Source organism: Oncorhynchus tshawytscha, linkage group LG06, assembly GCF_018296145.1.
Source record: "Oncorhynchus tshawytscha isolate Ot180627B linkage group LG06, Otsh_v2.0, whole genome shotgun sequence".
Taxonomy (NCBI): Eukaryota; Metazoa; Chordata; class Actinopteri; order Salmoniformes; family Salmonidae; genus Oncorhynchus; species Oncorhynchus tshawytscha.
In genome coordinates, this window is record NC_056434.1 from 66,029,217 (window position 1) to 66,053,332 (window position 24,116).

Consider the following 24,116-nt stretch of genomic DNA (forward strand, 5'->3'; position numbering starts at 1 on the left):
CAGAGTTGCAATAGCCAAGTACATCCTTCTCTCACCTTCTGGGTCCTCTCCTCTACCTCCCTCAGCAGCCTCTCCTTATCCTGCTCCAGCCATTGGTGCTTCAGGGTCAGGCTGGTCAGAGAGGACTCCACCTCTGATAAACACTGGAGCTAAGAGCAAACAAGACATTTAAGAACCAAGATACATAAATGAGGCCCATTCATTAAAAATGCTGACCAAGAAAATTCTCACGAACTTCAATTTCCCATAGACCAAAACATAGTATCTAGTCAATGGAGAACTCTACCACAACGGTCCCAAAAGTCCCCTATATATACACACACACACACACCTTTTCCTTGATGGTGTGGAGTTCTCTCTCTAGCAGCTCCTTGTCATGCCGCCAGGCTGCCTGCAGGTGGAGTCTCTCCCTCTCCTGCTGGGTGGAGGTCTCCTGGAGCTGCCTGGCTGTGGCCGCCCCCTCCTCCTGCTCCCGGGACACCTGCGCCAGCCTCTCCGTCAGCATCTGGACTGCCCCCTGGTCGGCATGGAGACGGGAGCTAAGCTCAGCGTTCACGCCGCTCAGCTGCAGGTTGTGGGCTCTCAGGTCCAGCACCTCTTCCTGGTACTTGGCGTTCTGAGAGGGAAGGGAATGGATGAAGGGTTTATCAGACTGGGATTGCTCATCACTATGCAGTGACCTCGGGTGATTGAGAGAATGATCATGTGTCCAATGATCAAATGTAGGCTATTAAAATCTATCAGGCTAAAAGGGTCAGTTGAACTATGCAGGGTGATTATAGTGAAATGGAAAACGATTGAAACCAAACCTCTTTGTGAAGTCTCTCCTGCTTCTCCCTGTTCTTCTCGTGTTCCTGCTCCACTTCGTCCAGTTTCTTTCTGGTGAAATCAAAGACGGAAAGGAATGATTAATAGCTGTGAAGACAGAATACAGCTTAAATAACAACCCCTTCTGTAACAGACATTTGTAAACCATATCGGAATTTAACATTATCTCACAGCAACACATTACTGACAGATCAGCTTACTTCTTCTTGACGATCTCTTCCTCCATTCTCTGGACATCCTGCTGTAACATGGCCAGTCTGTCCTTCAGAGCACTGTTCTCACAGTTGACCTCATCTAACTGAGAACTAGAGTTGAAATAGTTTACATAGGAGTTTTTCCTCAAAGGCATTTTAATCTGGAAGATATTTAAACATAATATTTATCTGGGGATTGATTTGATAGAGGCATTTATAATTTGAAGCAAACATTTGAGTTCCAGATGAAACTCTGGTTGAAATCAATGCACTTATGTGGCGAAAGTAAAATGGACACTGGTTTAGACAAACAAACATTCAATGATATAAAATACTGTTATTCAGACAAATTAAATCTAATATCATGCACCTAGGTGAAAATCATGCCGCTAGAGAGACAGAAAATTGTTAATGCATTCCAGACAATTAAGGTGTTAAGGTTTAGAGAAGGTTAAACACTTGGAGAAGGTTTGTGAGGAGAAAAGGTGAGGATCTCTTTCAGATGAGAGCAGATCGGTTGCAATTAGTCATTCAAATTTCAGCCACCATGTTTGGGGCAGAAACACATTGGAATGTTTCAAGGCAGGTGGAGGTTAGTCATTTGAAGGTTGGTTTGGTTTGATTTCCGGCAACAGGCCTGCACATCACAAACCTGTGTGGACTGGTAGGATCCATCACCATCTCCAGAGCCATGACCAGCTTCTCCATCTCCACCAGCTGCTCCTTCATCCTGCCCTTCTCCCACTCAAAGTCCTCCTCCAACCTGTGGACCTCTGCCTGAGAGGACAGCAGGGCCTGCTGCAGCTGGACGGCGGTGCTGCTGCCAGCCTTTCCTCTGAGGGAGCACAGCTCTCTCTCCTTGGTCTCCAGCTGGGTGTTCAGCAGCTCCTCTTCCCTATAGTGCTTATTGGACAGGGCTTCCGCTATCTCTACCAGACCTGCAGTCTGCTTTATGTCTGATTCAAGGTGGTCTACTTCTGTGAATTTGGCCTCTAGCTGGGTCCTGAGATCAGAAACCAGGTTGGACATTTCACCCAGTTGGGCTTTCAGCTGGTGGATGTGGTCTTGGAGTTTGGATGATTCTGTTTCCATTTCTACGATCTGGTTGGAGAGTTGGTCTGCCAGGCGGATGTAGTGGGCGTTCTCCTGGCCCAGACAGCCCGTCTCTTCCCTCTCCAGGTCCAGGGTGGATTTGATCTCCATGACCTGGGTTTGTTCCAGCCTCAATGCTTCCTGTAGACTCTTCTCTGCCCTCTTCCACTGGTTTAACTCCTCAGTGACACAGTCAAGATGTGACTGTAGACAGTCAACAGTTGTTCTGTGTTTTCTCAGCTCCTCCATCAGCTTCGCTCTGTCCATCTTCTGGGAGTCCAGCTCAGCAGTCTGCCTTGAGCATCGTTCAACTTCATTTCTCAGAGCCTCCCGTGCCCTCTCCAACTCCCCCCTCAGGGTCTCCGTGTCTTCCTCTTTGGCCCTCAGCTGAGCTTGCTGTTGTAGGAAGGTGCTGGACAAACTGCTACAGTTCTCCGCCATCATTTCCTTGTCCTGAAGAAGTGTCATATATTCAGACCGTAGACTATGCAGCTCCTCTCTTAGCTGAGACACCTCACTAAGGATCTCTCGCTCTCTATCCTTCACCAACCCCAGTTCCTCCTCTACATCATGCTGTTCAGAGGTCAGACGCTCGGTCAAAGCCTCAGACTCCAGACACACAGTGCGTTCCTCCAGCTCCAGTTGGGCACAAACCACTTCCAGTTTGGCCTCTAGTTGACTGCACCGATCGCAAGTCTCTTCCAGTTCAGCCTCTAACTGACTGCACTGTGTTTGATAGTGCTCTAGTTTCACCTCTAACTGACAATGCTGTATAAGTGACTTCTCCCTATTGGAGGTCAGATCTGCCTGCTCCTGCAGACTGGCTATGTGCTCTTTCAGCTGCCGGACTTCCTCCTGGTGCCCTTCCTCCAGCCTCTTTCTCTCCATAGCGGACCGGCTGCAGATCCTGGCCTGCTCCTCAACCGCCCTCTCTGTACTGTGGAGTCTCTCCCTGTGCCTCTCCTGCTCCAGTTCCAGTCGCAGGCGCTCACAGCGTAGCTGGTGCATGAAGCTGCACTGGGCCTCGCCTTGCTGAGTCTTCATCTGAGACACCTGCTGCTCTGCCTCTTCCCTGATTACATAGCACACACACTGTTCACCAAGGCACACAGAGACAGATACATACACATATACAGTACGAGTGAAAAGTTTGGACACACTCATTCAAGTTTTTATTTGTATTTTTTAAAACTATTTTCTACATTGTAGAATAATAGTGAAGACATCAAAACTATGAAATAAAACATGGAATCATGTAGTAACCAAAAAACTGTTTTATATATTTTATATTTGAGATTCTTCAAATAGCCACCCATTGCCTTGAAGACAGCTTTGCACTCTTGGCATTCTCTCAACCAGCTTCACCTGGAATGCTTTCCCAACAATCTTGAAGGAGTTCCCACATATGCTAAGCAGTTGTTGGTGCCTTTTCTATTCACTCTGCGGTCCAACTCATCCCAAACCATCTCAATTGGGTTGAAGTCAGGTGATTGTGGAGGCCAGCTCATCTGATGCAGCACTCCACCAACTCTCCTTCTTCGTCAAATAGCCCTTAAACAGCCTGGAGGTGTATTGGGTCATTGTCCGATTGAAAAACAAATGATAGTCCCACTAAGTGCAAACCAGATGGGATGGCATATCACTGCAGAATGCGGTGGTAGTCATGCTGGTTAAGTGGGCCTTGAATTGTAAATAAATCACTGACAGTGTCACCAGCAAAGCACCATCACACCTCCATGCTTCACGTTGGGAACCACACATGCGGGGATCATAAGTTCACCTACTCTGCGTCTCACAAAGACACGGCGGTTGGAACCAAAAATCTCAAATTTGGAATCTGCAATTTCTGAGGCTGGTAACTCTAATGAACTTATCCTCTGCAGCAGAGGTAACACTGGGTTTTTCTTTCCTGTGGTGGTCCTCATGAGAGCCAGTTTCATCATAGCGCTTCATGGTTTTTGCGACTGCACTTGAAGAAACGTTCAAAGTTCTTCAAATGTTCTGGATTGACTGACTTTTATGTCTTAAAGTAATGATGGACTGTCACGTCTCTTTGTTTATTTGAGCTGTTCTTGCCATAATATGGACTTGGTCTTTTACCAAATAGGGCAATCTTCTGTTTACCACCCCTACCTTGTCACTACACAACTGATTGGTTCAAACGCATTCACTTCTCAGGGAGAGAAAGAAAGAAATTCCACAACTTAACTTTTAAGAAGGCACACCTGTTAATTGCAATGCGTTCCAGGCAACTACCTCATGAAGCTGGTTGAGAAAATGCCAAGAGTGTGCAAAGCTGTCATCAAGGCAAAGGGTGGCTACTTTGAAGAATCTCAATTATAAAATAATACTTTTTTGGTTACTACATCATTCCATATGTGTTATTTCATAGTTTTGATGTCTTCACTATTATTCTACAATGTAGAAAATAAAAATAAAAACCCTGGAATGAGTAGGTGTGTCCACAATTTTGACTGGTACTGTATATACACCCATATACAATACCAGTCAAAAGTTTGGACACACCTACTCATTCCAGGGATTTTCTTTATTTTTCTACAAAGCTTTCATCAAGACAAAGGGTGGCTACTTTGAAGAATCTGAAATATAAAATATATTTTGATTTGTTTATACCTTTTTTTTTTAACAACATGATTCCATATGTGTTATTTCATCATATTATTACTTCATTATTATTCTACAATGTAGAAAATAGTAACAATAAAGAAAAACCCTTAAATGAGTAGGTGTGTCCAAATGTTTGACTGGTACTGTATATACACACACGTGCATACAATGAGTGGACAAAACATTAAGAACACCTTGAGTTGCACCTCCTTTTTGCCTTCAGAACAGCTTCAATTTTGTCGGGGCATTGACTCTACAAGGTGTCAAAACCATTCCACAGGGATGCTGGCCCATGTTGACGCCAATGCTTCCCACAGTTGTGTCAAATTGGCTGAATGTTCTTTGTGTGGTGGACCATTCTTGGTACACACTGGAAAATGTTGAGCATGAAAAACCCAGCAGTGTTGCTGTTCTTGACACAAACAGGTGCGCCTGGCACCTACTACCATACCCCATTCAATTGTACTTTACGTGTTGTATTGCCCATTTATCCTCTGAATGGCAAACATACACAATCCATGTCTCAATTGTCTCGAGGCTTAATTTTTCTTTAACCTGTCTCCTCCCCTTCATCTACACTGATTGAAGTGGATTTAACATGTGACATCAATAGGGGATCATACCTTTCACCTGGATTCATCTGTCTTCAGTGTGTCATATCAAATTTGTCACATGCGCCAAATACACAGGTGTAGACCTTACAGTGAAATGCTTACTTACAAGCCCTTAACCAAAAAAAAAGTGTTAAGTAAAAACTAGAAAATGGTAAGAGTGTTCATAATGTTTTGTACATTAAGTTAAAATACATACACACGACGTACACCAGTCCCAGCTCACACACCATTGTTGTGTAAGTCCAGTGTATATGTTATGGAGTTAAAGGGACTCATGCAAAAGTTACAGTTGGCACAAAAAAATGTTACATAAAATTGAATGCGAAACCGGGAGCCAACCTACACAAGAATGTGAACTTTAAATTAATTTGTTTGAATTTCAGAAGACAGCCCTGGGGAGGAGGATAGTCTGGCCACACTCACCTTACGAGCAGCAACTCTTGGTCCATCTTGAGCTTCAGCTCAGCCTCTAGCTGGTCTTTCTCAGAGGTCAGTCTTTGGACCAGGTTACTGATCTCCCGGGCATAGTTCTGCTCCAGCTCAGCCTGTTCGCGCTGGGCCCTTCTCTCCTGGTCAGCGCCCCAGCCTGGCCCTCTCAGGCCCCTGGAGCTGCTCTGTAACTCGGTCTGCAACTTCTCCACTGCCTCCCTTAGCCTCTTAATCTGCTCCTCAGCCTGGGCCTTCTGCTCCTCCAGCTCACTGATCTCCACCTTGAAGCCCGAAGAGATGTCCTTCCTCTCCACCTCCATGTTCCGTCGCATCAGCTCCAGGCTGCGCTCGTAGAAGTTCACCTGTGAGGCGAGGATGATGAGGTGGTTCAGGGCTATCCCAGAATTAGAAAAATGGGCCTCCCATGTACTGAAGTTAGTTCAGTATTTACATCTAGTGTCATTCAAATTGCCAACAATTTTGGACGTTTCAATTTCACATACAAAAATAGGAGACGGTAATCAAAACAATACAAAAACGTGTGAGCTAGGTTTTAATGGCGGGAACCGGGTTACCGAGCTTTACTGGAATTTCCCGCCCAAACCCATCTTTTCCCGGGATAAATGATAGTGAGAAACCAGTCAATTATAAATTATTTCTATGAACAGAGTGAAATCAAATGTAAATGTTAAATTATGTGCAAAGTCTAAATCTGTCATCATACGGCCTGCTCTGCTATCTGCATGATCAATAATCAACGCTCAGGGTGTGTTGTTGTAGCCTACCGTATTTACTTACAAAGTCACTACTGGTTGGCCTATCTGCTTTTATTACACTGAACAAAAATATAAACGCAACATATAAAAGGGTTGGTCCCATGTTTCATAAAGAAATAAAACATCCCAGAAATGTTCTATACGCACAAAAAGCTTATTTCTCTCAAATTTGGTTCCATCCCTGTTCTACTTTGACAAGATAATCCATCCACCTGACAGGTGTAGCAAAATCTTTGTAATTGTTGCATTTTTAGTTTTGTCTGTGGGGCAAAGTTTGACAAAAATGATTGCCAACGAGGCCAAATGCAAAACCGACCTACTGAAAATCCTCTCTAAGGAGGAAACAGATGGGTCAAAATACATGTTTGAGGCACTCGCAACGATCCAGGCCACCTCCATGGAGACCAAGAGAGTCTTCTCAGTCTGTGGCCAATTTGTGGCGAAGATCAAAAACCGCTGGGAAGAATGTATGCACTGCGCGTTATGAGAGACCACTTCATCGGAGAAAATCAAAGTTAAACAGGTACGGCCTATAGCCTATGCAAATGATTTTGTTTGTTTGTTAGCTACATTACAGGTTGTAATGCAACAAAACAGGAAAAATGCCAAGGAGGGTGAATACTTTCGCAAGTCCGCTCTGACAAAATGGCTGTAAAAACAGTCAAAACAGCCACAACCTTCCCAAATTTCACCGATAGACAGTTGTAAGGGGAGAGAAAATGACCAAGCTGCATCTTTCAGTCAAAGGTAGGCTAAAACAAATGTAACTTTCAGTAGACTGTAATAACCTCATAATATTTTACCAGTTGGCCAACAGTGCGTCATAGACCTGTTAACTAGGCTACATCAATGAAATAGTGTGGTGACTTCGAGAGAACTGAGTTGATTAAATTGCAACAAATACAACAAGAAACCGTTAGATTCATGTGTCTATTTCTCCAATATAGTGGTATAATCATGTCAGATTTTTTCCCGCTGGTATTATAGCTTTTAAATAGCACTTCCGGTTTGAACGGGAATACCGGGAAGCCCGTAATTTCTTGCAATTTTCTCAGGAAGGAAAATGTGTAGTTTCTTGAAAATATTAAAACCTAGTGTGAGCATGCATATCAGAATGCCTCCTCTACCTTGGTCTCTAACTCAATCTTCAGGTCCTGCACCTCCTGGCTGTGCCTCTCCTTAAACTGTTCCATGGCCATCTCTGTCTCAATGCTCACAACCGGACCTGGCAGACTCTCCAGACAACCCAGGCCTGAAGGAACAGAAATAAAAACACCAAGGTGGCGAGTCAAACCCAACAGGTTTTTACAGAGAGGGAAAAAATGATTGATGTTTCCAATTCTTACCATTCTTATTGGCCACTTGTAGCTTTTTGCTAGCCATGGGAGATACGCCTATTTTCATCTCAGGGTCATCTGAAGCACAATCGACAAGATTACTGTAGAGAGCAGGTCAGTGGCTAAAGTGAAACTGTCAGTGTAACAGGAGTGGGACTGAGTGGAGAAATGAGAGGGTGTGTGAGAAAGAGGGCGTGTATGTGCATACATGGGTGGGGAAGAGAGATATGAGGGGCCTTTCAGTCCTCCAAGGACAAGGCCCATATACTGTATGTTTAAATAAATAAATATATGTTCTAATCAGGGCACGAGTATCAATTCCAGGGACAAATCGGGTGAACACAGGCTTAGGGCTGTGAGTGGGATTTACCAGAGTCAGACTCAGTGGTCAGTGATCGTCGGCTGGACCACGCGTGTGTGGACGTGTCTCTTGCCCGTCTGGGTCGCCTCCCCATCCCCTGACTCCTTAACATCTCCACCTCAGAGTTCAACTCGTCATTCCGGTCCCGCAGCTCCTGTGAGACAAAGACGTGTCATTTAACATGCAATACTTCCGACAAACATACATAACAAACACAGCAAAGCACAGCAGAAATAGTATAAAGATAGAGCAGTATTAGTCACAATGTCCTCACTGCCACGCACATGCTATTCAAACCACACTGCATCACAAATTCTGTGAACCTAGAACAATACACGCTCACCTTCACTTTCTAGTTTCCCAAAATGGGAGGCGTTTGGATAAATCAAGAGGATTGTCATTCACACACTCAAAACAGGTTTCGGCTCTGTCCGGGCAAGTAAACAAAAAGTCTTTAAAAATAGTTTGACAAAAATCATGAATGTAATAACTAATTACTGCACTGTTTTGGAAAATTGTGAAAGGTTGAGCGCCCTTGGGGGTTACACGCAAGGCATGATTATTTAAACACACACGGCCTTTCTTTTTTTTGTTGACCCCCTTTATCTCCCCAATTTCATGGTATCCAATTGGTAGTTACAGTCTTGTCTCATCGCTGCAACTCCCAAACGGACTCGGGAGAGGCGTGCATCCCCTGAATCACAACCCAACCAAGCCACACTGCTTCTTGACACAATGCCCACTTAACAGGAGTCGCTAGTGCACGATGGGACAAGGACATCCCTGCCGGCCAAATCCTCCCCTAACCCAGACACTGGGCCAATTGTGCACTGCCCCATGGGTCTCCCAGGTCACGGCCGGCTACAACAGAGCCTGGACTCGAACCCAGAATCTCTAATGGCACAGCTAGCACTGTGTTGCAGTGCCTTAGACCACTGCGCCACTCGGAAGGCCCAACACACACACACTCTTACCCGGCACTGCAGCTCATACTCCTTGATGATCTCAGAGACGCGCTCCTCCTGGTTCAGCAGTCCTGTATTGTTCGGATCCAGGCTCCCAAACTGTGTCAGCCAAACAAAACGGAAACCCTCAATCATTAATTCCTGGCAAAACCACACTCCTCACTCCCTGAGGGATGAGTTGCCACAGCAGGACATCATCACGCTAGGGTGACCACATGTCCCGGATTGTGCGGGACAGTCCTGCATTTTGGCCCTTTGTCCCGCTTTTGATCAACAAATTAAAACAGTCAGATTTCCTATTCATTTAATGAGAATATTCATTCCAACCGGTCTCTTCTGAAGTCACCTTGCGCTTATGACAAGATATATCATAAGGATGTGGTGCTGGTGATGTTAAAACATTTCTCCAAACGTTGTTGAGAGCTGATAGATGTAGGCCAATATCATATTGTCAACCAATCCCATTTGTGAAATCTTTTTGGGGAAAATTCCAAATAAACTTGGAGAGAGGACAGTTAACTACCAGTACTTCCAAAACACGTGCGTCTAATGAAGAGCTACAAAAGTACGTAAATAGCCATATTGGACTGAAAGGTAATTTCATAAAACTCTCCATGCTCATTAGTTGCTCATTTAACATATTTTCTGCTACTTCACTCAATCCCATTTTAAAAGTTTCCCCTTCCTAACTGTTTACATTCCCTGAGGGGTGCTGCCTGAAAAAAACATTCATGTATAGGCTACACTGTCCCGCATTTGGGAATTTTAAATCCGGTCACCCTACATCAAGCCCATCCTCACATAGTTCCCTCTCACCTTGTCTAGTAGGAGCTGGTCCAGGTCTCTCTGCAGCTTGGAGATGGTGTTCTCTGCTTCTGACAGCTTCCCCTTCAGAGCACTGCCCTCCTCCTCCAAACGGTGGTTCTCCTGTTAGCCCAAAGGGAGGGTTATTGAGAGTGATACGATACCGCTTTAAGATATCCACAGCAACACTATGGGGTACTAACGATGGGGGATTGTTACGAAGCTAAGCAGGAGTCTGGCATTCGTTGGTTGTCCGTGGGCAAGTTGGTGTAGAGCATGGGATGTTGCAAGCAGGAAGGCAAAAAACAAAATCACATGAACTAATCTAATGTTCTCTTTTGAGGTCTCTAGAGACTGAGATGGAAATGAAAACAAACTGCTTGCAGAAACTTAACCAGTTTATACTCATACAAAAGACGTGCATTCAAAAGCACGAGGAACCTCTTATGAAGTCAAATCAAATAGAGGTTAAGCTCAAGGAATCTTTTAGGCGGGTTGGTCAAGCAATCGCCTGTATTCCTAGTACTCCTTTATCATTGTAAAAACCTCACAGTGTGTATCTATAGTGCTTGTCACCTGGGTGGCATTACAGATTTCCTCCTGCAGACTGGCATCCTGTGCATGTAAGACCTCCACTTCCTCTTCGAGCTTGGCCCGCTCACACTCCACCTGCTGCAGCAAGACCTCGCTCTCCTGCTCTGATTCACTGCGCAGGGCCGTTAGCCTATACCGGAACTCCTGCTCCAGACCCCTGCCAATCAGAGGGAAGTTTAACTAAAAAGTTCCATCCCCACGCATGACAATACACAACTAGTCAAGCAAGATTTTCCAACCATCACATCAGTCTAACAGAATGATATGGAGGTGAGAAGGAAGAGAAGGTCTTACTTGATTTTGGTTTCATTCAGTGACTCAATAGTGGCGTGCCTGTCATCCACCTCTCTGACCAGCTGGAGGTTTCTCCTGTCGGCCCACTCCAGGTCGGCCTTGACCTTGTCCCTTTCCTGACACGCCTGGTCTGCAAGGACCCTGAGGGACAGACAGCGGACAGACAATGAGCATGGACCTAAGTACAACACTCACCAGAATGACCTGATCATGGAGGACTCACATTAACAGCAGTTATTCTATGTACATTATACACAAATAATCAAAAAAGGCAGACCACAGCAGTTTAATATTGGCAAATTAATACTTACTGAAAGAATGCAGTATTATGGTTCCAAAGTTGGTCAGTAAACCGACAAGGCAATGATTGTTACAATAAACAACATGAAAGCATCAACATCTCTCACCTCTAGGTGGAGACATAGTAATAATCTATCAACCAAAAATCCATTATGTAAAATGTAGGCTACAGGTTTTGTGTGACTATTACAGTGTGAAGTTGAACCAATGATTCCCCCTAAAGTAATTATTGACCATGAAATCAATAAAAAGAGTTGATGTAAATGATTTGGTCTCAGTTTAAGGTCATTGGCTCACACAGGAAAGGAATCCAGAGGATGCACTAAAGTGTCTTTGACCATAACCTCTATAGAGTCCATAGAAGCATGCAGTACCAAAAGTATCAAACCAAAGACTCACTGGAGGAACTGGATCTCGTTCTTGTAAGAGATGAGAGCGGCCTGGTGGATGCCGTTGCCGCTGACCAGCAGCTCATTGTCCAGGGCCAGGGTGAGCTCCGCCAGACTGACTCGCTCCTCCAGGGGAAAGTCCAAAGTCTGGAGGGGATAGAACAGCATGAGGTTAACTGACAAACTTACGGCAGTGGTCACCTAATCAAACCTGGTCCTTATTTTACTGCAGGGTTGGAACAAAAGCCTGCAACCCTGTAGCTCTCCAGGACCAGGGGCCTAATTTATAACCATATTTGACACTAAATATCTGCGTGCGCCATTTCTGAAAAGATTGCATGCTCACAAATATATGGAGATGTATACATTTGGCTAACACCATACATATGCATGCCCGTGTGAACGAGCATTATACAATGCATTTGAAAATAATGCAGACCCACTGACTTTTTCCGCATTTTGTTATGTTACAGCCTTATTCTATAATGGATTAAATCGTTTTCCCCCCCTGATCAATCTACACACATTACCCCATAATGACAAAGCAAAACATCTGGCCCAGCCAGAGTCCGGGCAACTCATCATGGCCAGAAAAGCTTTAGAACGTATTCTGCAATGATTATAATATATGCATTATGTTAATAAATGAAATATTTACTCGAGATATGTGAAATTACAGTATTCAGATGTCGCCTACAAACATCAATGGAAAAGGTGAACCGTCTGGTCTACCTTCGAACTGCACATCGGATCGCAAAGAGCAAAATACTTGAAATAGCCTATCTATTTACTACTGTGAAGTGGGTCAAATTAAATGAGAGATGGTATGTTTCTACATTTTAGTACACGCTCTTATCCAGAGCATGTGTGAATTGAACCCACAACCCTCAACCTTGGCGTTGCAAGCACAATGCTCTACCAACTGAGGCACATGAGACGACGGGTAGCCTATCTTAACTTTTTGTAGGCCTCTAGGCTATTTCGCAAGTACGAAACCATCAGTCAGAAAAGGTGAGGAATTTATTCTCCATTGATCAAGGAAATAAAGGCCTATTTCTAATGATTTTAGAATGCAAAGACCAAATAAATAGATTCTCACTAACTGCAAATTATTGCATATTAATATTTTTAGCAACCTGTTTTTTGTTATGAAAAAAAGTGTTGTGTATTCCTACACAAGGCTACTTTTGCCTTCTTGCAATGCAATACTTCAGCCACAAGAAACTGTGTGTACACATGGTCTAAAGATTGCGGGAGGATAAGCAAATTCTCACGTGAAAGTTCGGTTTTTATAAATGCAAACTTTCGCATGAAAACAGGCGCACGCATGTTTTCGGGCATATTATGTGCATACGCAACATTTATACATGAGGCCCCAGGTGTTTTGACAACTGGTGTATGGTAAATATACATTCAGGTCAAAGTTCAGTTCATCCTCATGCAACAAAATGTGTCAGATTTACAAGAGGATTATTTCAGTAACACATAATGTAACTAGAGTGTGTCTAGCGAGGGCCTTTTGTAGGCAGTGTTCCATAGATTATGGTTCTACACCACAGCATGTAATCTAAACCAAAAAACCATCCGCTACATGTAACTGGAACTCACAATCTCAATTCTACTCCTATTACACATTTTACACACAGGAAGGAGATATGCCCCTAAAGGAGTCAGAAATACAGTTTATGTAACTTGTTTTTATCAAAATGATGAAATGGGAAACCTTGCAGCCTTCTTTATTTAAGTGATAATGCCCGAGAAGCCGTGCCAATATATCCTCCAAACACCGGCTTCGAGGGCATTTTCACTTCTATACAACGGATTACCAACACATTCAAATACCGATTAACATACTTTAACTTAAAACGTTATTTAGATGAATTTAATCATACTATTTCATCCTTCCACAAGATAGTCTCGACACAAATCTAGGGTTGCTACCCAAGCAGGCTGGTCGTCCGTTCTATTGAATCGGTTGCCAGAGATGCGACCCAGTCGTTCAGTCTTTTTGTTCTGTATCTATGGACGCGACTCAGTAGTTCGCTCTAAATGTTCCATTGCCATATTGGCTGGCAACGTTCTTATCAGTTGCTTGCTAGCCAGCCATCTACGCCTAACTTACTGTCACGTCAAACGTCAAAAAGAACAACAACATTAGCAGCATTTGCATTTGTTGAAGCTGTTTTCTAGTGCCATTTATTTCGATACATCCATAACAATGATCTAATGAGGCGCGATTTCGCCTGGCAAATAAAATGTGCTCTCTCGTCAGGACACTGTTGTTCAGAAGAGCTAGCCAAGAACACAGCTAACACAATCACTTCAAACATAGAAGCTGTAAAGACTGCACTTCATTTTACCTTTTTTCAATTGACATTTCTTTGTATATATTCATAAAAAATTATGCCAGCTGATTCATGATTTCGACTGGCTGAGGAACGCTGCCTGCCTGCCTGTCTGTCTCGTCCCGACTCCCAACACGTTCATTATTATGGGACAGCTGGAGATCTAATTTTAATATTGAAGCAAGGTTGCAAAGGTCAGGGAGACAGACAGCAAGGTTCATACAAATCTCTGCTTTTGAAAACTAAATGTTAGTCTAAAAGAAATGTGAGGTAATGTTTAGATGCTTTTTATAGTGGATATCAAGTTTATAAATTGCCTGGGTGGGGCTGATGAGACAGTGGACTGCACATTCATATGGAACAGAGTAAATAGGCATTTTAACCTCATAGATTTAGCAGGTGGAAACTTGTGGAATAGACACCCTGGCTGGAATGTGCTTTTAACCAATCACCATTCAGGATTAGACCCACCCATTGTATAACCTGTACAAATCTCTGAACACCAAGGCTTTTCAGCAACATATCAATTCAAGTAGCCGCAAAGGAAGAGTAATCAACATTTCAAGGCTACTTCTGAAAATAACTGGTACAAGCAATGAGTGTGTACAGTAATAGGATGAAGACGTACATTGGTTCATAACTTTCTCACAAAGCTTACCTTTCACAGATTCTGCTCACACAAGCCCAGAGCATGCTAAACCACTAAAAATCACATGATGTTCACACTGGCTGCTTATTATCTAACATCAAACACATAGTGTGAAAGGATCCAACTAGCCTGACCTGTCATGGTTCAAGTCCGGCACTGACCTGTAGGATGTCCCTGCTGTTCCGGATTCCCTCCTCATTCCAGAGGGTGATGACCCTCTCTGGACTGGTGCAGCCCGACCCATCGTCCAGCCTGGTCAGCAGCCTCTGGCCCACGGTGGCAGACAGGAGAGAGGGAGAGGTGGAGCGCCCCATCCGCTCCTCAAAGGCCTGGCAGAAAACAGAGGAAGACATGAAAGCTACAGGAACAGACTAGCTGATGGCCCAATTTAGTTCCTCCTCCATGGAACACTGCTGTAGATCAGTGTGGCACTGCGTAGCCTCACCTCTGTTCCCAAATGCCATAGAAATACAAATAAAGTTCTACAAAGAAGGGCATTGTAGCAGAAACACCTCCTCCAGTCATGCCGCTTTCTCTAAGAATAACCCGACCTCCACTGTGCATTGTGTAATCCAGGCTCCCACAGACAAAAGAGCTTCAGCACCACAAATACATTTATTTCACACGCCACTAATAAACGCCATTTTACTGTCATAACACTTAATATGGCTTAGCCTACATTCCATTCCCCATTTGCTCATGGTTTACATCCCACACCAGTTTGGGACATGGAGGAGTAGCAGTAGTATTTAGGTTCTGAGCAAGCCTGAGAAACACACGTTTGTCTCAGTGCTGGTTCATGTACCTAGTTGTTCCTAACACATGGGAGGCATCAACATGCCAAGCTTGGAAAGAAAGGATGTTGTCTTTCATAGCCCATTTTAACAGACCACAGCGACATATCAGGCTTGAAGTGCAATACATGATTTCAAACTTTGGCTTTCTCTTCGTGTGGAAATGGTCATTCAGCAAGCGAACGCAGGAAGGGCAAACTAAGCTCTGTCCCCAACAGTCAATTTTATGATTGGCTGCTGCCTTAATTGACCAGCAGGAAATTGGGAGCATTCGTCATCTGAGAGAGACAGACAGCCTACTATAGCGAACAAAAATATAAACGCAACATGCAACAATTTCAACAATTTTTTAAAATGCGCTGCATGGTCAATACCACGCCTGCATTGGCCATACAGCATTTACTGTTGAGAAGGAAGTTGTCAAGGAAGTGAGTTTGTGTTTTACATGACCTTCCGCCCTCAACTACTGTTAACCAATCATGTAAATGATTGGAGCTATATGGAGCACTTTGCATTGTTACAACATTGGAGAGGCACACGGCGATGTGGTAACCTCTGGGGCTCCACAATTGTGTCACACCATCCATAAGGCACCTCCAACACTTTAGAATTATGCATAAATTGGCTCTTACAGTTCATATAAGGAAATCAGTCAATTTAAATAAATTCATTAGGCCCTAATCTATGGATTTCACATGACTGGGCAGGGGCGTGGGAGGGCATAAGCCCACCCACTGGGGAGCCAGGCCCAGCCAATCAAAATGAGTTTTTCCACACAAAAGGGATTTATTACAGACAGAAATACTCAGTTTCATCAGCTGTCTGGGTGGTTGGTCTCAAACTATCCCGCAGGTGAAGCAGCTGGATGTGGCAGTCTAATTGGTCTTTTGACCAGTCACATCAGATCTTCATATATTATATATTTTTCAGATCTGATTGGTCAGAAATATCAGAATTGGGTTAAAGTTTCTGTGTATAACGGTTTGCCTTTTATGTCAGATACTGAAGGGACCATTTCTAATCAATAGCTCATATTTTGAAAAATGTATTATGCCTTTATCTTAATCCTAAACTAAACTATGAGCCACAGAATATTTCAAGAGCCTCCCCAAGCAAGCACATAATGTTCACCGAACCATATGTTTCTTGGTGAGAGTGTGGTTGTCCTATGGTTATTTTGCATACAACCTTCCCACACCTTTCTGGGAATGGTGCAGGATAGTTGCTTGGCTTTGGAACAATCTCAGCACATTTAAGGAATTTGACAAAAAAAAAAACATTTTCTTGTTATTTCATTACTTTAACAGAATGTTTCCTAAAAGTTCAAATATGGTATATTTAATTTCAATGTTCTAGGAACATTCTCCAACTGGTTTGACATTGGGAATATTCTCAAATAGTTGAAAGTTAAGAAAACATTCTTCTGTGGGAATTTCAGTACTTTTCTGCAGGTTTCCTTATGGTTCTATTTAAAGTCATATTATCGAACATTAATAAAACTTTCCATTAAAAAAACACAAGAAAACATTAACGTCCAAAGAATGTTATTTAAAAACGTATAACTTCCGTTCTCAGTTTCAACAAAACTCTATAATTGATCTTGTAAAGTGTTTTCAGGCCCACTAATTGGCCACCCATAATCTTAATTAGTGCTAATTTCCGTTGAAATGGGGTATGTTTGAATAGATTAAAATTAACAGCTTTGTATGAGTTTAAAAAAACATGGCATCCTAGCACCATCCTGGTGGCACAGTGGACTAATTCCATGGATAGAGAACAGAAGATCATATGTTTGAATCTCAATGATGCCATGTCAATATAGAAAATAAATGTGTTTGCATGATTAATGCCTAAGGAAATTAATTTATGTGTGTCCAATCTGTACTCCGGGTTCAAAAAAGTTAACACCAAATAATAATTTCCACTGTAAGAACATTAAAGTGGCACTCCAGTCTCCTTTTCACCTCATTTAACACCTAATTTACTTAACAAAAGGCACATCTCAATAGGTGGTCCAGATAAGTCATGTCAAAGCACAAATGGCTGGGAGATTTATAGGCCTTTCCTATTTTGTTCTCTATTGTTCCTCAAGCAAGGGGGAGGCTTATGACATCACAAATTTGCATCAAACTCCTTGAACGACCTAGTCCTTGAGTTTGCAGTTGTGCAAACTGGAAACCACATATCCTGAGGCCGAGTCTTCAACAAAGCCAATTTGAGGAAAACACTACCGAAGATTTTTCAACACATTGCCTGTAGTACTTGAGCTTCAAAATCTCAACCATTGTTACTCTCCCTTCCGGGATGACTACAAGGCCCTCCCCCGCCCTCCCTTCTGAAAATCAGATCATGACTCCATTCTGCTCCTCCCTTCTGAGGAAGGGAGGAGCAGTCAGAAGAGTCAGAAACTCAAAACAGGAAGTACCTGTGCTAAGGTCTATTCAACACTGGTCTGACCAATCGGAATCCATGCTTCAAGATTGTTTTGATCACGCGGACTAGGATATGTTCCAGGTTGCCTCTAAGAATAACACTGACACGGTGACTATTAAAACCTACCCAAACCAAAAACAATGGATAAATGGCAACATTCACACAAAATTGAAACTGTGAACCACCGCATTAAACCACGGCAAGGTGACTGGGAATATGGTTGAATACAAACAGTGCAGTTATCCCCTCCATAAGGCAATAAAACAGACAAAACATCAGTACAGAGACAGCGAAGTTGTATGCAGCAGGGGCCCATGACAAAATTGGATTACAAAGGGGAAACCAGCCACGATGCAGAGATCGACACTACGCTGATCCTCAACACAGGGGTCCCATTAGAGTGCGTGCTCAGCCCCCTCCTGTACTCCATGTTCACCCATGACTGCGTGGCAACGCACCCCTCCAACTCAATCATCAAGTTTGCAGATGACACAACAGTAGCAAGGTGTGGAGGTGAGGGCCCTGGCGAAGTGGTGCCAGAAAAATCCCCTCTCCCTCAACAAAGCAAAGGAGCTGATCGTGGACTTCAGGAAACAGCAGAGGGTGCACCCCCTTATCTACATTGACGGGACCGCAGTGGAGAAGGTGGAAAGTTTCAAGTTCCTTGGCATACGCATCACTGACAATCTGAAATGGTCCACCCACACAGACAGCGCCTCTTCAACCTCAGGAGGCTGAAGAAATTTGACTTGGCCCCTAAACCCTCAAACTTTTACAGATGCACCACTGAAAGCATCCCGTCAGGCTGTATCACCACCTTGTACGGCAACCGCCCGCAACAGCAGGACTCTCCAGAGGGTCTGCCCAGCACATCACCGGGTACACACTGCCTGCCCTCCAGGACACCTACAGCACCCGATGTCACAGGAAGGCCAAAAAGATTATCAAGGACATCAACCACACGAGCCACAGCCTGTTCACCCCGCTATCATCCAGAAGGCGAGGTCAGTACAGATGCATCAAAGCTGGGACCGAGACTGAAAAACAGCATCCAACTCAAGGCCATCAGACTGAAAAATAACCATCACTAGCCAGATTCCACCCAGTACCATGTCCTGAATTTAGTCACTGTCACTAGCTACCACCAGGTTACTCAAACCTGCACCCTAGAGACTGCTGCCCTATGTACATAGACATTGAATCACTGGCCACTTTAATAATGTAACACTTGTCACTTTAATAATGTTTACATACTGTTTTACTCATTTCATATGTACAGTGCCAGTCAAAAGTTTGGACACACCTACTCATACAAGGGTTTTTCTTTATTTTTTACTATTTTCTACATTGTAGAATTTTATTTACTTATTTTTATTTCATCTTTATTTAACCAGGTAAGCCAGTTGAGAACAAGTTCTCATTTACAACTGCGACCTGGTCAAGATAAAGCAAAGCAGTGCGACAAAAACAACACAGTCAATAACACAAAAGAAAAGAAAGATTTTTCTATTTATGTACAGTGTGTGCAAATGTAGAAGAGTAGGGAGGTAGGCAATAAATAGGCCCTAGAGGCGAAAATAATTACAATTTAGCATTAATACTGGAGTGATAGATGTGCAGATGATGATGTGCAAGTAGAGATACTTGGGTGCAAAAGAGCAAGAGGGTAAGTAATAATATTGGGATGAGGTAGTTGGATGTGCTATTTACAGATTGGCTGTGTACAGGTACAGTGATCAGTAAGCTGCTCTGACAGCTGATGCTTAATGTTAGAAAGGGAGATAAGACTCAAGCTTCAGAGATTTTTTGCAATTCGTTCCATTCATTGGCAGTAGAGAACTGGAAGGAAAGGCAGCCAAAGGAAGTGTTGGCTTTGGGGATGACCAGTGCAATATACCTGCTGTAGCGCATGCTACGGGTGGGTGTTGCTATGGTGACCAGTGAGCTGAGATAAGTCGGGGCTTTACCTAGCAAAGACTTATAGATGACCTGGAGCCAGTGGGTTTGGCGACGGCTATGTTATGAGGGCCAGCCAATGAGAGCATACAGGTCACAGTGGTGGGTAGTATATTGGGCTTTGATGATAGAGTGTTGGAAGCTATTTTGTTAATGACATTGCCGAGGTCGAGGATCGGTAGGATAGTCAGTTTTACGAGGGTATGTTTTTCGGAATGAGTGAAGGAGGCATTGTTGCGAAATAGGAAGCTGATTCTTGAGTTAATTTTGGATTGGAGATGCTTAATGTGAGTTTACAGTCACCTAGGTATTTATAGTTGTCCACATATTCTAGGTCAGAACCGTCCAGAGTAGTGATGCTAGTCGGGCGGGAGGGTGCAGGCAGCAATCGGTTGAAGAGCGTGCACTTAGTTTTACTAGCATTTAAAAGCAGTTGGCGGCCAAGGAAGGAGTGTTGTATGGCGTTGAAGCTCGTTTGGATGTTTGTTAGCACAGTGTCCACAGAAGGGACAGAAGTATACAGAATGGTGTCGTATGTGTAGAGGTGGATCAGAGAATCACCCGCAGCAAGAGTGACATCATTGATAGAAACAGAGAAAAGAGTCGGCCCGAGAATTGAACCCTGTGGCACCCCCATAGAGACTGCAAGAGGTCCGAATAATAGTTAAGACATCAAAATTATGAAATAACACATATGGAATCATGTAGTAACCAAAAAGTGTTAAACAATTCAAAATATACTTAATATTTTAGATTCTTCAGTAGCCACCCTTTGCCTTGATGACAGCTTTGCACACTCTTGGCAATCTATCAACCAGCTACAGGCGAAATGATCACTTCCGGTCTCAGAACGTTTAAAAAAATGTTGCGCTTTACCAGTCAGGAAAGATGTGTTTTTCTTCTCAGTAGCAATGGGAAACCCAAAACTTAAGTTCCCACAACTTATAAGGAACCAAATGTGCAAGCTGGGTCCTTAAAGGTACAATATGCCGAAATCACTCTGCCATTTCCTGGTTGCTGAAATTCTAATAGTTCTCCTAATTTCAGCTTATGTGTACTATACAAGCAAGTATAGTGTTTAGAATCATTGTACCATCTAAACTGCTGTAACCAAAAATGTTGTATTTACAGCTGTTGAGGCTAGAGTATCAAAATCAAAAGTAAAAGATAGAAAAACGAAACATTAGAACGTGAAGCACAGAAATAGAGCACATAGAACAAATCTACTGCTTCTTAGACTTGTTTTCAATGAGAATGACAGATCTATAACTTACATTCGTATGTGAATTTGGTCCGGGCCCCAAAAAGTTACATATTGCAGGTTCAAACACCAACCAGCCCACATTTAATGCAAAGTGACAGTTTATTTGTTATAAATAGAATATCAAATACTCCCTTCAGTTCGAGACAGAAGGCGGTCCCATGTGGCAATGTATTGTCATTTGTATTATCCACGGATCATTATTCTGGCCTAATTACATACATTTACTCTACTGACCCAAACCCACTCACATAGTTTTCCATATAAATAAATTACTGTTAAACATGTACACGTTCCCTAAAAAGGGTGTTGTTCGGTCTGTCTGTCTGCTGACCTGCTGGAGTGAGCGGTGGGGGTTGGGGCGTATGGGGGTGGAGGAGGTGGGAACTGGGACACCCTTTTCTCTGAAAAGACCCTTCTGGAACTTCCTGAGGCTAACCTTCCCATCCAGGTCAGTGTCCAACTTCCTGAAGAGGGCGTCCAACTCCTGTGTGATAACGCGTAGAGTCAGGGGTTAAAAACATGAAGTCAAATTCCATACAGAAACCAGATACAGAGAGAAACCAGATACAGAGAGAAAGATTCAAAATACCAAGATTCAAACTACCAGATACAGAAAGAAAGATTCAAACTACTCACATCTAGGATAACACACCCAATATGTATACAAAAGTATGTGGACACCGCTTCAAATTACTGCAATCGGCAGTTTCAGCCACACCCGTTGCGGATAGGTGTATAAAATCGAGCACACAGCCATGCAATCTCCATAGACAAACATTGGCAGTAGAATGGCATTACTGATGAGCTCAGTGACTTTCAACGTGGCACTGTCATAGGACACCACCTTTCCAACAAGTCAGTTCGTCATATAGCCCTGCTAGAGCCACCCCGGTCAACTGAAGCTCGTTGGGAGCTTCATAAAAGCCGCACACAAGCCTAAGATCACCTTGCCAAATGCCAAGCATCGGCTGGAGTGGTGTAAAGCTTACCGCCATTGGACTCAACGGAAAAATCTGTGTTTGGCAGATGCCAGTAGAACGCAACCTGCCCCAATGCATAGTGCCAACTGTAAAGTTTGGTGGAGGAAGAATAATGGTCTGGGGTTGTTTTTCATGGTTCACGCTAGTTCAAGTTAAGGGAAATCATAATGGTACAGCATACAATGACATTCTAGACGATTCTGTGCTTCCATCTTTGTGAAAGGCCCTTTCCTGTTTCAGCATGACAATGTCCCCGTGCACAAAGCAAGGTCCATACAGAAAAGGTTTGTTGAGATCGGTGTAAAAGAACTTGACTGGCCTGCACATTGCCCTGACCTCAACCCCATTGAATGCCTTTGGGATGAATTGGAACTCCGACTGCGAGCCAGGCCTAATCGCCCAACATCACTACCCGACCTCACTAATGCTTGTGGCTGAATGGATGTAAGCCCCCGCAGCAATGTTCCAACATCTAGCGGAAAGCCTTCCCAGAAGAGTGGAGGCTGTTATAGCAGCAGACGGCGGACCAACTCCATAAGGCGGACCAACTCCATAATAATGCCCATGATTTTGGAATGAGATGTTTGATGAGCAGGTGTCCACATACTTCTGATCACGTAGTGTATCTTTGGCAAGTAACCAATGACTGCAGTCAGATGATTCCCTGCCCGTCTCTCTGAGGTGTGCACTTTTTTACTCCCCCTCATGGATTAAAAAGGAATGGACTGATGTATACTGGTATAAGAGGTATTGATGAAACTCCTTTGGCCCATATTTACACTAATCCAATGCCTTTGATCCCTTGACGGGGAGTCAGCAAGTGCACAGATCTGGGAATTAGGGAATTAAAACAGCCCCTTGCTGAAATGTTGGGCTGGCCATACCTCTGAATTCAGGTCCTGCAGGCCAAGGTGGTCACAGACCAGAGAGAGTTCCTGTCTGTTCAGAAAGCCTCCTCCTCCTACTCCAAGCTCCTCCCATACTGCCCTCATCTGGCTGTCTGACACCTCGGCCTCTGGCCCAGGGGATTGGAGTGGGCTCCCCGAACTGTCCCGCTTCCATCGCTTCTGCTGCCCTGAGACACACGTACAGATGTTAGGATGAAAGTCCCTCAAAGAGTATAGCATTAGACTGTATGAATAGGGCTTGGAGTTTTTCCTGATCACATGACCTAACTAGGAAAACTCCTGTCTTGAAGACTGAATGTACAATTAAGTAAACTTGAAAAATATTTAAGTACCTTGTGCCTCAAAGGTTTGATGGATGGTGTCCTTATGGCTTCCGGTTTCCTCATCTGACTTGAGACTCTGGAAGTAAGACAAAGAGTGTCACCAAGTGTTCAAAACTGGAACAACAACTACCTTGCCTAAATGCTGACCCATATGCCCGTCCACATACAGTATCATAATCTGGCTATGTTGTTTAATCAGTGGGTCGGACACGTGTGAGAACTGGTTTACCCTACTACTAAGTGGTGTGTGAGTGTGAGAGAGTTTGTACAGCAGATGAAGTGTGTTTGTGTGTGTAAGTGTGCCTGCTAAGTGCCCTCTAAATACACCTCTGCTGTCTTCAACCAGGATCTCAGCGATCACTGCCTCATTGCCTGCGTCCGTAATGGGTCACCGGTCAAACAACCACCCCTCATCACTGTCAAACGCTCCCTAAAACACTTCAGCGAGCAGGCCTTTCTAATCGACCTGGCCCGGGTATCCTGGAAGGATATTGACCTCATTCCGTCAGTAAAGGATACCTAGTTATTCTTTAAAGGTGCTTTCCTCACCATATTAAATAAGCATGCTCAATTCAAAAATGTAGAACTAAGAACAGATATAGACTTGGTTCATCCCAGACTTGACTGCTCTTGACCAGCACAAAAACATCCTATGGCGTTCTGCAATAGCATCGAATAGCCCCCGAGATATGCAACTTTTCAGGGAAGTTAGGAACCAATATACACAGGCAGTTTGAAAAGCTAGCCTTTGCTTTCCTAACAGAAATGTTCCTCCTGTATCACAAACTCCAAAAAGTTCTGGGACACTGTAAAGTACATGGAGAATAAGAACACCTCCTCCCTGCTGCCCACTGCACTG

The 24,116-nt window shown here is 43.7% G+C and overlaps 1 protein-coding gene across 4 annotated transcripts in view; it reads right to left on the minus strand.

The window, feature by feature from the left end:
- The window catches only part of LOC112252911 (ninein-like protein), a 48,258-nt gene that overhangs the window by 6,937 nt on the left and 17,205 nt on the right, over nt 1-24,116 (minus strand). For 2 of the 4 annotated variants that reach the window (XM_024424603.1, XM_024424604.2), the window contains exons 5-22: nt 23,267-23,333; nt 22,911-23,101; nt 21,378-21,530; nt 14,761-14,928; nt 11,616-11,752; nt 10,917-11,057; nt 10,605-10,779; nt 10,041-10,151; nt 9,234-9,323; nt 8,269-8,413; nt 7,908-7,976; nt 7,689-7,813; nt 5,780-6,147; nt 1,675-3,186; nt 1,029-1,133; nt 810-879; nt 332-616; nt 36-149 (exon numbers count right to left, since the gene is read on the minus strand). In XM_024424603.1, the coding sequence (XP_024280371.1) occupies nt 36-149; nt 332-616; nt 810-879; nt 1,029-1,133; nt 1,675-3,186; nt 5,780-6,147; nt 7,689-7,813; nt 7,908-7,976; nt 8,269-8,413; nt 9,234-9,323; nt 10,041-10,151; nt 10,605-10,779; nt 10,917-11,057; nt 11,616-11,752; nt 14,761-14,928; nt 21,378-21,530; nt 22,911-23,101; nt 23,267-23,333 (4,026 nt within the window). Of the gene's footprint in view, nt 1-35; nt 150-331; nt 617-809; nt 880-1,028; nt 1,134-1,674; nt 3,187-5,779; nt 6,148-7,688; nt 7,814-7,907; nt 7,977-8,268; nt 8,414-9,233; nt 9,324-10,040; nt 10,152-10,604; nt 10,780-10,916; nt 11,058-11,615; nt 11,753-14,760; nt 14,929-15,404; nt 15,542-21,377; nt 21,531-22,910; nt 23,102-23,266; nt 23,334-24,116 lie in introns of those variants that run through there. The other 2 variants (XM_024424607.1, XM_024424605.2) reach the window with 2 other exon arrangements.